Below are 14,721 nucleotides of genomic sequence, written 5' to 3'. Positions count from 1 at the left end.
AATTCAGCTAAATGTTGAGAAGCTCTTTGATCATTCTGATAGTATTACTATTAAATGCTTTTGGGGGTTGGTGGCTTTTTTATCAACAAACTTATCACATATACCTTCTATATGGGGTATTTTGTTACAGATTGGGGATTCTATTTAGATGATAAAAATGTTTTTTGATTCATAGAAAGCGATTTCCAGAGTGGAAATCCCCTAGGTCACTCGTTGAGAGCTCACTCAGATTGGTTGAGTAATGGTTTGGGGTTGTTTTTTTTTTACATGCTCGTGAGTGAAGCCATTGGAATTGTGGTTCTGGAGAGATACCGAAAGGGAATGTTTGGAAGGTGTCATCAGAGCTGGGTTCTTGTGTGTTTTGCTTCCCCGTCTGTCCTTCTAAATATTGATTTATTTATTTTTGTTTGGGGCTGTGCTCGGTCTTTGTTGCTGTGGATGGGCTTTCTCTAGTTGCAGCGTGCGGGCTTCTCATTGAGGTGGCTTCTCTTGCTACGGAGCACCAGCTCTCGGACAGGTGGGCTTCAGTAGTTGCTGCAGGTGGGCCCACTGGTTGTAGTTCCCGGGCTCTAGAGTGCAGGCTCAATAGTGGTGGCACATGGGGCTAGTTGCCCCACAGATGTGGGATCTTCCCAGATGAGGGATCGAACTGGTGTCCCCTGCATTGCAAGGTGGGTTCTTAACCACTGGACCACGAGGGAAGCCCCCCATCTTTTATAGCTCCTGCAGTGCCCTAGCAACTGCCACACCTGCTCACAGCCCAGCTCAGACCCTGCTTCCTCCCCACTAACAGAGTGTCTCAGTACAAAGGACGCCTGCTTCTCTTCAGTGGAGCTTTTCCTATATAAATCTCCTACATGGATTTCTCTCCTCTCCCCCATCTTCTTCTAGAGAGACACATCCCTTCTCATGGCCCTCACACACCAAGCCTGAGTCACAGCAGCAGGCAGGCAGGCTTTGAAGGAATGAGTGAGTGATATTTAGGGAAGGGGTAGGGATTAGAGCGTGGGAGCCAGGCAGTCCAGATCTTGGTGCTTCTCGCACCTGACCTGTGGCTCCTGATTCGAGGAAGAACGGCTACTTTGTTGAAGCACCCCCTTACCGTAGCTTTGTAGCGAAGAGTAGAATATGTCAAGCTGTATGTCAGCCCCACTTCCACCCTTTGCTGGGCCACTCCATGGCCTTGTGCTATGGATGATAATGATTATCCCCATTTTACAGAAAAGGTAATCGAGGCACGAGAGACAGCTTCTTAAGGTCCCGTAACTAACGTGGTGAAGCTTGGGTATGGTTCCTGCCTCTTTGCTCTCCAGCTTCTCATAGTCTGTTTTTGCTGATTAAATTATATCTGGCAATTGCTTGGTGCAGAATAAATGCTAAATGAACAGTAACTAAACACAGATTATACTTATCAGCCCAAACCTGTGAGAGCACCATGGGGCCTTGACGCTTAGTTACGTCACTCCCAGCATCAGGAACCTCCCACACTGGCTTCCAGAATCGTCCCCTCCTGATGCAGTGTCTGGAATAGAATGTAATTGGCACCACCTGCCTCAACTGATCCAGTGTCTGTTAGTTCTCCTTACATGTGATTCCTCGAGAAAAAAAAAATATATATATATGTATATATAACTCCCCTCCCCCCTTGGATCAGAGTTGAGGCCAGAAGACATGAGAGCGCTGACTGGAGCACCCAGATCCTAGCCCGGGCACAGCCGGGCAGTTGGATGGGTGTGTGACGGTGCTCTCACCCTCGGGCCTGCCTGGCCCTCGTAGCCCACCTGCCTCCTTGTCCTTGCTCTCAATGGACCTGTCATTCTTCCAGCATCATCTGTAAGCCCCTGACCTTCTCCCAACTCGCCCTTCCCTCTGATTTTTCCAGGCTGGATAGGATGAGAAGCCACTGCAGGAAGTGAAGGAGGGTGAAGGTGGTTTTCAAAGCCTGGGGGACACAAGGCAGGAGGAAGTGGCATAGAATTGGAACTCAAGGAGAGATTGCTAAATGCTGAGTTAAACTTTTCAGGCTGCGGTTTTTTCTCTGCTGAGCAATTATTAAACACCTTGAGTAACAACCATCTTCCATTTCCTCAAAATCTTTGCCAGTCCTTTTGCATAGTTCTTTTGAAACATAAATCTCTGTCGCTCTTGTTATTGGCAGATATAAATTGTTATTTTGATGGTGTTCATGATGACCCATGTGAACACACTGATTCTCTTATTATGTATCCTTTTATTTTCTTAGGGAAAGGAATTCAGTAAGCGGGCCAATAAGTGGCCTCCCCCACTAATAATGTTCCTGATCTTTTGAGTGCATCTTAAGACCTTCGGTGATAGCAGCTAGAATCAGGGAAGGAGGTAGAGTCTGGGTGGCAGGATGTGAGAAGTCACTACTAAGGGAGGGAGCCACTGGGAGAGGAGGGCCTGGTGGGGGCGGGGGGAGATCCTGTTTGAGGGACATTGCTCGCCAGGACAGGGGTGTCAGAGAAACCTGGTCAGATTTGGAAGCACAGCTTCATGGTGAGGCACTGCCTCTTCCCGGGGCTGTTTGTCACGAGTGAGTGATTGCAGTACAGATGTGATGTTGGCCAACCCCAAACAGAGACTGGGAGGAGCCCCTGACAGCACCTGTAGTTCTCACGTGGGGCACCATTCCTCCTGAAACTGGAGGCTGGCAGCAGAAACGCCGGCCAGCAGATCGTAGTTCAGGTGCTGTTGACATACAGCTCCTGTTGCAGGAGTGGGCCCACTGAGGTAGGCTTGTTTGTTTTCTAATTGTTCACCTTGACATTTGTTTAACTTAAGCAGGGTTACTTAAAAAAAAAAGTCTTCTCATTAGGAATTGACCATCAGCTCTCCTCACTTGCTTTCTCTGTGTTTTCTGTTTCAGTTGCTGATATGTGTTCAAGATGAGTGGGATGGGAGAAAACACCCCTGACCCATCCAGGGCAGAGACGCGGAAGCGCAAGGAATGTCCTGACCAGCTCGGACCCAGGTGAGACTCTCACCACGCACACCTGAGCCTTGGATTTGAGGTTTTATCGTATCTGTTTCGCACTTGATTCACATGCTCTCTTTGGTTTTTCTCCTTAACTGTCAAGCCTTTGGCTACATATTATTTAACTTGTATTTTAGATATGCTGATCGGTTGCAGATTTTATTCTTACAAGTAGAGGCAAGCTCCATATTTCCTCTAGGTTCCCTGTGTACTCTGACTCTTAAAACCAGTTTATTCTACATAATCTTGAATGTTTCACATTTTTACTCCTTTTTGCTTTTAGAATGTCAAAAAGACAAGAGATCCCATAGTAAAAAGGTTTGCTGCTAAGAAGTACCAGCTTTTTTTTTTTTTCTTCCTTTTCTCTTTCTTTCCTTCTAAGAAATGAAATGTTAAATCCTGTTGCTTTTGAGTTGATTACAAAGACTGAGGATCTTCAGTGAATAAAACAAATAATTTTTTAAAACAAGTTTCATGTTATATATTATGGGTGGAAGTATGGGTTGTTATGACCTCTATATGGGGTAATATCACAGTATCTGTTAAAATTATAAATGCATATCCTCTTTGAACTTGCAGTTCCATTTCTAGGAATTTTCCAATGATATATGTTGACACATGCAAAATGACTTATATATAAGGTTGCTTATTGCAACACAGATTATAAACACAAAAGATTAGAAAAACCCTAAACGTTTGTAGGGAGCTATGTAAATAGTTGTGACACATCCACACACAATATAGCTCTGAAAAAGAGTGAGGACACTCTTTATGGGTTGATATTTAGCAATTTCTTAAGAATATTGTTACAGAGGAAAAGCAAGATTCAGAAAATGTGTATAGTATCCTACCATTTCTGTAGAAAAAGAAAATAAGAATCTGTATGGTTTTAGGGTAATTAGGAGACACAAGAGTTGTTACCTATTGGGGGGAATAAGGACTAGGGAACAGAGGTAGAAGAGAGACTTCACTCTTTTGATGATTTAAATCATGTAAATACTTTTAACATTTAAACAGCCACTTGTATTCAATGGCCAATAGAAAGACTGGGTGAGGAATACCAGGGAAGAGCACTGGGAGCAGGAGAAAGAGCAGAAAGCCTTTTTCCCATCTAGTTGCCAAGCAAAATAAGCAGATTGAATGGCCACTGACCACACTACAGCCCGTCCCCAGCTCCTGTGTGCACCCTCTGGATTCCGTGGTCCTCCCTGGCCAGCCTCAGCCTGTCTGCCAAACTGCCTTCACAGCCCATGGTCCTGGCCAAGGAGGCGGGTGGTAAATAGAGCCTCTTCTCTTCCAGTGTTCTGCTGGTTCTAGGGGTGTGCATGGCTCCCACCACCCCTGTTCCCCCTTCTCACCCGTGTGTCATTTAGTTGGTATCTTTGGGGGCTGGGGTGATGGAGGGAGGTGGAAGGGGTAGAAGGATCCAGAATTGGAATTTTGCTCTTTAGTGCATGGCAGCCATGGCCTTCCTTTCTCCAGACTTAAGAAAATAGAAGCCAGGAGTGAAAATGAGACTTAGCAAAACCCAGTTCTGGTCACTGAGTGATCTTGGACAAATCATGCAATCACTATAAAATAGAGAAACTGTGTTCTGTCTTAGGTTTATTAGTTGATGAAAATAATGCTAATATGTAAATGCAAGCATATGAATATCACAAATTACAAAGTTTTATAGATTGGTATTACATACAAATAATTATATATTAAGAACATAGCAAGCTGCTACTCTGAACAGTGTACTTTTCTTATTTATTGTATTGTTAGAATGTCATCCAGTGGACTCTGTGCTGTATTTGAGAAAAAAAAAAATAACACCCTGTAATTATCAAAGGGAACTTCTAAGTTTGCTCTTTCATCAAATTCAGATGAGAAGATCTTGCCAATTTTTATTTTTCCCCTCCCTTCCATTAACGTTTTAAAACTCAAGTTGAACTTAGACCATTTGTTTACTTTTTGCATGTCATTCAGCTGAACAGTTAACAGAGACCCTGGGTCAGTTTCACTTTTGTTTCTAGCTGCACTGTGGTTTTTTAAACATTATCTTAAAAGACCGTTGGGTTTAATTATTAACATCCTAAAGAAGTGTATGAAATGATGAAGATTTATTTTCATTATTTTGCCGTGAAGTTTATTCACTCCTGTTATAACTAGTTTAACTTCCCTTTCTTAATCTTAAATTTTTTATAAGCATGAGCTCCTTTCCCTTTAAAACTCTTATTTATTTAATAATAGATTTGATGCCTGTTTGTACCAAGTGTCGCTTTAAGCACAGTGTTGGGCAGATCATCCTTGTCATTATGAAGCATACAGTCAAGTGGGAGACATTAAACACATTGAACAAATGATTGCATAAGGGAATTTGTAATTACCAATTGGGACAAGGTTGACTTAAAGACAAACAAAGAAAAATGCAACATCTGGGGAAAATTCAGGATTTAACTTTTGTTTGCTGTCTGTATTCGGATGTAGTTAACATTCTTATCTTTTTCATAATAGCCCCAAAAGGAGCACCGAGAAACGTAACCGTGAACAGGAAAATAAATATATCGAAGAACTTGCAGAGCTGATTTTTGCTAATTTTAATGACATAGACAACTTTAACTTCAAACCTGACAAATGTGCAATCTTAAAAGAAACTGTGAAGCAAATTCGTCAGATCAAAGAACAAGGTAAGAGGGCCAAATGAATCCTTTGGAGAGTTGAGTTGCTTTCTGTTTCTCCATGTGTGAGAAATCCCTTCAGAGTCCCTTTAATCCATTTCTTAGGCTTAAATTATTGATGAGAAGATGATGTCACAGTGCAAGATGAATGCAGGTATCACTTGCAGTGGTTTATAAATAGCCTCTGTATAAACTTCAGCAATCCCCTAAAGATGGAGGGGGCCAAGGTGAGGCAGGGTGATGTAACTTTTCATCTAGTAAAACTCAATTAGGTGCCCACTGATCCCACACCACCTTGGTATTTTCATAGCTCACAGAGCGAGTGACTGTCAGAATTTGCAAGTGAGGAGCCAGGCAAGGATGGAAACCAGAAGTAAGAAAGTGAGCCACCTCTTGTTTCAGCTCGTCAGCATGTTTAAGTCTGAACCTCAACTGGCCACGCCACTAAATTAGAGTTTCATATCCCGAATGACAAGAGATTTGAAAGGCTCAACCTCGAGACAGAACTCTTTTGTGAAGTTGAAACACAGAACATGACAGCTTTCTTCCTGGGCTTTTCTTGTCTTTCTTTTTTTTTTCTCCTTAGCTCATTTTCTGCCTCTTTCCTTTGATATTTTTGCCTGTAGAAAAAAATTCAAGAAGATAGTATTTTAAAAATCACATCGGACTTTGTAGTGCCAAAAAAAATTGTATTAGGCAAGTACAAACAGCATCTTAGCGCCCAGGGCCAATATATGCTCACGAAGTGTTCATACACTGCCTTCCTTTGGGGCCAGGGAGATAGTTACCTCCTGTCATCTGTTTTTGAATGCATCCTCTTGGAGTTCATATTGGGTTGTTTTTTTAATCTGCTTTTTATATAACATTTAAAAGAGGCAGATTTTAGAAAAATAATGTCTTGTTTCTACACGTGAGCTTGCAGCTTTGCCTGCTGCCCTTCATCATAAAATCCTAATTGTTTGCATATTTTCATCATAACATTTTCCATTTTCATACAGATAATATTGAGCTAAGTTTTATATATATAAATTATATATGTAATTTTACAAGTATAGTTCTGTCTTCTAAGAACTGAAACACATACACATAGCATCCACAAGACAGATTCTGATAGCAGCCCACTCTAAAAATGAATATTTCCCGGTTTCTCATCAAAATTATATCATCGTAATGTTCAGCTTTCACAGAGAGGCTATTCAATGCCTGCCTTAGTCACCTTAATTTCTTTCTTCTTCTTTTTCTTTTAAGATTCACTAGTTATCAACAACCTCAGTTTCATCTCAGTTTGGTACAAGCAAATGGATAAAATCATAGTCCCAAAATTTTCTAGGAGAAATAACTGGTTCAAGGTTACAGTGCTCTGAAGTTGCCACATTTCTAGATGCTGATATCATCACAGTGGGGAAATCACTAAGCTTCTTGTTTTATGTTTCTGGAGATTTTGAATGGTTCATTTTTACAAACATCAGATTTTTAGGTAAAACTTCCACACTTTAAAACAGTTACATATGTATGTGTTTTACTATCAAGGTCTTGTACAAGGTTTTACAGTTTTGCAAAACCTTGGTATTCCCCCCTTCAAACCATAAAACACGTTCAGATGTGTCACGCTGGGACTCTGCCATACTTTCACTGTGGGTGTAATCATAAGGCCGCATACCACAACCACCCAAGAAGCAGCAACAATAAACGCCCTGTCACGTCTCCCTCTTACAATAATGTTCCCATTAATTTGAAAAGTAACGTGTTTTGAAAAGGAAAAGCAGAAGTTAAAACCCCAACGAAAAGTCCAGGCATACTTTTCACTTCTCGACCAGTCTGATAATTTAAGACTATTGCTAGTTTAATAAATTGTTTTTTAGAAAGAGCAGGGACCTTAGAATCAGACCAGGTGGAAGCTAGGCATGAATCCTGGTTCTGTCCCTTACAAACTTTTTGAACCTGAGTAAATTATTTTCACTCTCTGCGACTCAGTTTCCTCATATAGAATTTGGGGATCACAGCCTCTAGGTTGCACGGTTGTTGAAGAAATAAGGAGCTGTGTAAACATTCCCAGCAAGTACTTGTCACAGTATTTAGTGCATATTCAGTAGACATCTTTCCCACATTCAGAAGAAAGGCATCTTTTTTCCTTCGTGTGTGCTGCGTGCTGAGGCACTCAGTTGTGTCCAACTCTTTGCCACCCTGGACTGTAACCCATCAGGCTTCTCTGTCCATGGGATTCTTTAGGCATGAATACTGGAGTGGGTAGCCATTTCCTTCTCCAGAGGATCTTCCGAACCCAGGGGTTGAACCCACGTCTCATGTCTCCTGCGTTAGCAGGCAGGTTCTTTACCACCAGTGTCACCTGGGAAACCCCTTTTTTCCTTCATCTATGCTCAAATCTCATACAGTGAGCTCTTCCTTTTCAGATGGAAGGAGGACGGAAAAGGTGGGGACATGGTTGTGCCTGCCCTCCCCTACAGGGTCATTTGAAGAAAGTCACATTTTTCTGGGGCCAGAGAACTCAGCATAGCCTCCGCCGACCAGAGGTGGACACTCTGTGTGGCTCTGTGCCACCACCTTGATTTTTCTCAGGAGCTGGCAGCCAGCAAATGTTCAAAAGCAGCACGAAGGACAGAGTGGAACCCTTCCTTCTCTCTGTGCACTTCCACCCGCCCAGCTACCAGTCAGTGTGAATAGACTCCAACCATCATCTTTACCGCATCATCCAGACTTCATTTGTATTCCTGTCACAGGTGGTAGCGTGAATAAAACCCTCGCTGTTCTGAGGGGTTAAGCCGTGTTGTATGAGACTCACACTCAAGGCTACACAGTCTGGAAGACGGGCTCCCATAAAAGAAACCCACCCCAGTCCAAAGCTTAGGCAGCTTGGCCCGGCCGGCTGGGGTCTTTCACTCAAGTCTGCTTGGCCATCAGCTGCTCCTCCCCATTCCACAAGCTTGGGAATAAAGGCAGAAAATGAAAGATAATGGCCCAAAGGATGGGGATTTGGAGGGGGGGTTACCAGCTACCTAAATAAGTTATCCTCCCTTGTCTGAAGCGCTTTCTGAGCCCCAGGTTTGGTAGACGCTAGCTCTACAAGAGCATCATGCGGCTGTACACCTCATAGCAGCAGACCAAGCACACAGAGTCTGCACTTGAACCATGACCCCTGCTTTTGAATACTGAAGCGGGATATTTCTTCCTATGTGGTATACTAGTAAATGGTGAAAATCTGTGGCCATAACTTACAAAGAATAGTCATAAGTAGTAAGTTATCTTTTTTCCCTAACTGGGAAGACTAATACTGCTTCTGTTTCACAGAAAAATACGAATGATTTAATTTTGGATGACTGGGTCCAATTTCACACTCCCTAGCTAGAAGCTTAAATTTAAAATTTTCTATGGAAAATACTCAGTGACTCATGTACTCTTAAAAAAGTAGAATTGAAGCATAAAGTGACCAAAACAAGAGGGAAGTTCTAATAATTGATACATTTCCACTGCCCTCTTTAAGTGAAGTGAACGTCACTCAATCGAGTCCAACTCTTTGTGACCTCATGGATTCTAGCCTGCTGGGCTCCTCTGTCCATGGAATTCTCCAGGCAAGAATACTGGAGTGGGTAGCTGTTCCCTCCACCAGGGAGTCTTCCTGAACCAGGGATCAAACCTGGGTGTCCTGCATTGCAGCAGATTCTGCATTGCAGTCTGAGCCATCAGGGAAGGGCTTTTAAGGTAGTATCTCCTCTATTACTCCTACATAGCCACATTTTTTCTTATTTTTCTAAAATAATAATCTAAATTGAATTGTATTATTTGGAAGACATTTGTCCTTTTATTTAAAGCCATTTTAGTGCATATATTTGAATATAGGATGTGATATATTTATCAGTCTGTGGAAAAACTTGTTTTACCCTTTTATTATTTTTCTGAATGTCAGTCAGTTCAGTTCAGTTGCTCAGTTGTGTCCGACTCTTTGCGACCCCATGAATTGTAGCACACCAGGCCTCCCTGTCCATCACCAACTCCTGGAGTTCACTCAGACTCACGTCCATCAAGTCAGTGATGCCATCCAGCCATCTCATCCTCTGTCATCCCCTTCTCCTGCCCCCAATCCCTCCCAGCATCAGGGACTTTTCCAATGAGTCAACTCTTCTCATGAGGTGGCCAAAGTACTGGAGTTTCAGCTTTAGCATCATTGCTTCCAAAGAAATCCCAGGGCTGATCTCCTTCAGAATGGACTGGTTAGATCTCCTTGCAGTCCAAGGGACTGTCAAGAGTCTTCTCCAACACCACAGTTCTGAATGTAGATAGCAATAAAAATAAAAAGTATATTTTAAAAATTTCCATTTGTACAGGCTTAGTTTGGGGGGCAAATTCCCTGTTGAATCAGGCAACCTGTTAAAAGATCATTCTGGTTTCTCACTGTGATTATTCTAATGATTTAATTTTGATTATAGTATGAGAGCACTGGGATTATGGATTGCTTCATACATGTAAACGTCCCCTACAATTGAGCATAGCATAAAAAATGAGTATTTTAAGAGAGAGTGAGGGGCAGTGGTGTGCTGAAGTCAACTGGTGTCAACCATCAAGAGCCAGTTGTTAAACTTTAAGAATTTTATAAACCAGTTAATAAACACAACCATTATTGAAAATTGTTTAGACTTAATAATTAAATTACATATTAAAAAAAAGGTAAGTAAGATTAAAACTCATTTCCTAATTATTGTACTACATTTTACTATTACCTCTTCTCTAGAGGCCCTTGTCTCATGGGATAAGACACATGATAGAAATATAATACTAGACAGTGGTGGTCACTGCAAATGTCTAATTAGCATCTAATATTTTTACATTAAATATACATAAAAATATTGTCCAACTCATCAGAAAAGTCACAGACTGACAAACAATTGGATTTCTGTGTTTAATATCTTGACCGTGTATTTTCATGATTTCACTTTTGTGTTATTCTTTAACCTAAGTGAAAATTTCAAGCAACATTTGTGTCAGAACTCTATCCATTCATCAGTGGTAATCATAAGATAGCTATAAGACAAGAGTTTGGCAAAAGTCAACAAACATTCTGTTAGAATCATTTGGCTCTATGGAATTTGCAACAGAGGGTGTCATATATTTTATTATCACTTGTAAATTATATACTCCACATCCTTTGTACTAGTAAAATTCATAATAAACATTCTGATGCTTACTACTTTCCCCCCAAGGAGCTGGTTTTTAAGCATTTCCCAGTGTACCACTGGTGGGTGTAGGGGTGTGCAGGTTGTATTCTAAATGTAGGTGAGTCAAATTCATAAGCTCATTATATAAAAATTCAAGGAAATAGTAATAGAAACAGCCTAATTCTAGCATGTAAAAGTAAAATGTAGAGCCTATTGAAGTTATATTTTCCCTTTTAGTCTTCTTTTTCCCCATGTTAAATACATGAAGACCTTGTGATGGAAATTTAATTATTCAGAGCTGACGCCTAGGTGTGAACTAATAGCTGTCACCAGGCAGAGTAAGCAGAAGGGCTCTGATATAAGATCCCTTCCAGGGCTGGGATATCTGTGAATCAGACTTTGGGGTGGTGCTCCCAGGCATTGCTTATGTTCCCTGTGATGAAACCCTAGGGTGACGGTAGAGTCACCCGTTGCCCTGGAGAGATAGGCGAGTGAACTCTGCGTCCCTCGGGTGTGCCCTCGTATATACCATCCTACTGAAATCAGTGTCGTGGATTGCCAGGCAAGGATTGATGATGGTGCTAATCTTTGATCAGTTAGAGAATGAATAGGAGACCTAGACTTAAAAACATGTATCTTCTAAGTTAAAAAAAAAAATGGTGGCCCCTTATACACTACATAGAGTTTAAATTTCAACTGTCAACTTTTTTTATCCTATTTCTTTTAAAAATGCTGCTAATGATTAAATGGCCAAAGCCAGCCAGCCAGCCAGACATAAAAGTGGGCCAACAGAGTAGACTGTGTCATAGTCCAGGGCGAGCACCAAAGCCAGCTGGCAGAATAAGTTCATCAATATAATAAGCTCATTAAGAGCTTGAGGTGTATTTAAAATTAGATGAACCCAGTCTCCCTCTTTACCACTGTGGAACTATGTCTAAATTCCCTAACATCCCTGGGCCTTTACTTCTAATCTGTAGAAAGGGGATGATAATGTCCACTGTACATCAGTCTTATGAAGTCTGTTCAGTGTGTTTATAAAGGATCTAATCTTGTGCTTGGCAGATAGAGAGATTTCCTCAACAGTAGTCACTACTCTTCTCACCTGGAGAAGGGAAAGGCTACCCACTCCAGTATTCTGGCCTGGAGAATTCCATGGACTGGACTTGGCATCCTCATCCAAACGAATCTTGGCTTTCTCGCTAAGGACTCAGTATTGATAAAGATGCAAGTTGTTTTCGGATGTTTTCTCTATTACAGATTTAAGCCTTCATACTATTACTGACAACGTTGGTGCTTTTTGTTTTATCACAGATACTTTAAACAGACCTTTCGAAGCTATCTATTCAGAGACAAAGCTCAGAGATATGATACTTGGGGATTCCCTGATGGTCTAGTGGTGAGGATTCGGTGTTCTCACTGCCAGGGCCCAGGTTCCATCCCTTGTTAAGATCCCACAAGCTCTGCAACCTGCCCGAAAAAAAAAAGAAAAGCAAAATCTAGTGCTTGCTGTGACCCTGTCTGCACCCCTTCCCAGGCTCTGTTGCCCCTGCTGCACCATGTGGGCTCCCCTCCTATCCCTGTTACCTGAGTGGCAGTTTCAAGCATCTTGTTTTAAGGAGAACTAAAGAGGGCAAGAATCTTAGCAGTTTTCATTTCCTCCTCATTTACTTCAACACAGGAACAAATCCAGCCCTAACTTACTCTTGAAGACTTGAAACTGTTACAGGTCTCCATGCATCCAGAAAGGAAGGAATTTTATTTCCTTGTTTGAGAATACCCCTAGGATCAACAATATATCCTTGATATTACAGTTCCTTAATGAAGATAAAATATTTTTCCACTGTGTGTGCATGCTAAGTTGCTTCAGTTGTGTCTGACTTTTTCGCTGTGGACTGTGGCCCACCAGTCTCCTCCATCTCTGGGATTCTCTGGGCAAGAATACTGGAGTGAGTTGCCATTTCCTCCTCCAGGGATTTTTCCACTGATCTGCATATAATTCACTTTCAGAATTTCATGTGGATTAATGGCTCATACTATGAGTGAAATCCTTAAAATTAGTGAGCTGACTGGAATTCTTGCTTTCATTCCTCATAGGAGCTCCTTGGTTTGGGTTTTTTTTTTTCTCCCCCCTAAGTATATGGAAGTTTTTTTTTATATTTAACAGCTTTCAGATGAAAAGGATTTAAATAATTCAGTGTGCTCTAATGCTTTAGGATTTTAACAATTTATGACATGAGCTCTCATTTCAAGACTTAAACTGGCTTCCACACACGAATAGAAGACAGGCGTCTCTTGTTTTCTTGCTCACCTTGCGCTGTTAGGAAGAGAAATTCTGACACTACACTGTGTGTGTTGATTTCATTCCAGAACAAACGTCTACTCCATAAAATTTTTACTGAGTAAATACTATATGCAGGAGATAATGTTATTCATTAATGGGGAATCCCACAGTCGATAAGTACCTGGTTCTTTTCCTTGGGTCTTTCACTCGTTTGGAGGGAAATCAGCTTGTACACAAGCAGCTGCGGGCCCCAAAGGGACAGCAGGAGTTAGTTGTGTGCCCTGACATGGGTGGAGACCTCAAGGAGGACAGCAAAGTAGACATGGGCCTCTCTGTAAGATTTAATAGACGAGAGAGTGGGAATTGGGGAAAGGAGAGAAGCTTTCCAACAGGGAGCAGAGCAAAGCCATGCTCGAAGCCCTGTGTGGCCGCGGGTGTGTGCAGTGTTGGACAGTTTGCCTACAGAAAGATGGATTAAAGCACTTGATTGCGTTTGAGCTGAAAAGGGCGGGTCAGGGCCAAATGGGACAGTCAGCACAGGGCCAGAAGCACTTTTAAAATTTGGAGACAGTGACGTAAAACGAGAAATTCCTAACCAACTCCAGCAGAATTCTGTTGATGTCGCCTACTGTGGTCTTCAGACACTAGAGATACCCTGTTCTAGGAAGAGAAGCTTTTCTTTAACATGGTTAAACATATTTTTAAAGTTTTTGTTAAATTTGTTACGATATTGCTTCTGTTTTATGTTTTGGTTTTTTGGTCTTGAGGCATGTAGACTAGATCCCTGACCAGGGATCGAACTCGCACCCCCTGCATTGGAAAGCAAAGTCTTAACCACTGGACTCTCAAGGAAGTCCCTTTTTTTTTTTTTTGAATGCTGCTGATTCCAGTGGGTGGGGTGTAGAAAGCTCATAATTAATAAAACAACAACAAGAATAAAAACTAAGTGAAAACATGAGAACTATAAAATGTCTCATTCGTGTGTAACAAGAAACAACATTTTTTTTAAAAAGCCTTTCATATATTTTTATAAGTTGTGGAGGGGACCTAGAAAGAGCCAGAAGGAAGTGACAGGCAGAAAACAACAGATAGAAAGGCAGCAAGAGAGACCCACAAACACCAGCAGAGCGCCTGGCAGACAGAGCACAATAGTAAACACCATCAGAAACTCAGATGTGCAGGTTCGGACACAATGGTGGAGACTTTTTCTTTTTTTAAGATTTGTTGCCGGCTGTGCTGGGTCTTTGTTGCTGCATGTGGCCATTCTCCAGTTGTGGGAAGCAGGGCTACTCTAGTTGCAGAGCACAGGCTTCTCATTGCTCTGGCTTATCTGGTTGTGCAGCACAGGTTTTAGAGTGCTGGCCCAGTACTTCTGGCAACGGGCTTAGTTGCCTCACAGCATGAGGGATCTTCCTGGACCGGGGATCAAACTCACTGCATTGGGTTTGGATAGGCTCAAAGTCATTGCATTGTATAGGATCAAAGTCCCCTGCATTGGATTCTTTACCACTGAGCCACCAGAGAAGTCCAAGACATTTTTAAATATAACATGTTATAGTTTCTTATCGCATTGCCCTTGATGGCCTAAAGGCACAGCGTCATTCAGAAGCTGTG

General features: G+C 41.8%; 1 protein-coding gene across 12 annotated transcripts in view; it reads left to right on the top strand.

The window, feature by feature from the left end:
* Nucleotides 1-14,721, top strand: part of NCOA2 (nuclear receptor coactivator 2) — a 286,593-nt gene that overhangs the window by 187,259 nt on the left and 84,613 nt on the right. For 11 of the 12 annotated variants that reach the window (XM_061438955.1, XM_061438945.1, XM_061438950.1 and 8 more), the window contains 2 exons: nt 2,888-2,992; nt 5,495-5,667. In XM_061438955.1, coding sequence (XP_061294939.1) covers nt 2,907-2,992; nt 5,495-5,667 — 259 coding nt within the window. In that variant the 5' untranslated portion in view covers nt 2,888-2,906. The other variant, XM_061438957.1, reaches the window with a different exon arrangement.

Source organism: Bos javanicus, chromosome 14 (genome assembly GCF_032452875.1).
Source record: "Bos javanicus breed banteng chromosome 14, ARS-OSU_banteng_1.0, whole genome shotgun sequence".
NCBI lineage: Eukaryota > Metazoa > Chordata > Mammalia > Artiodactyla > Bovidae > Bos > Bos javanicus.
This window is presented reverse-complemented; position numbering and strand designations above follow the sequence as displayed.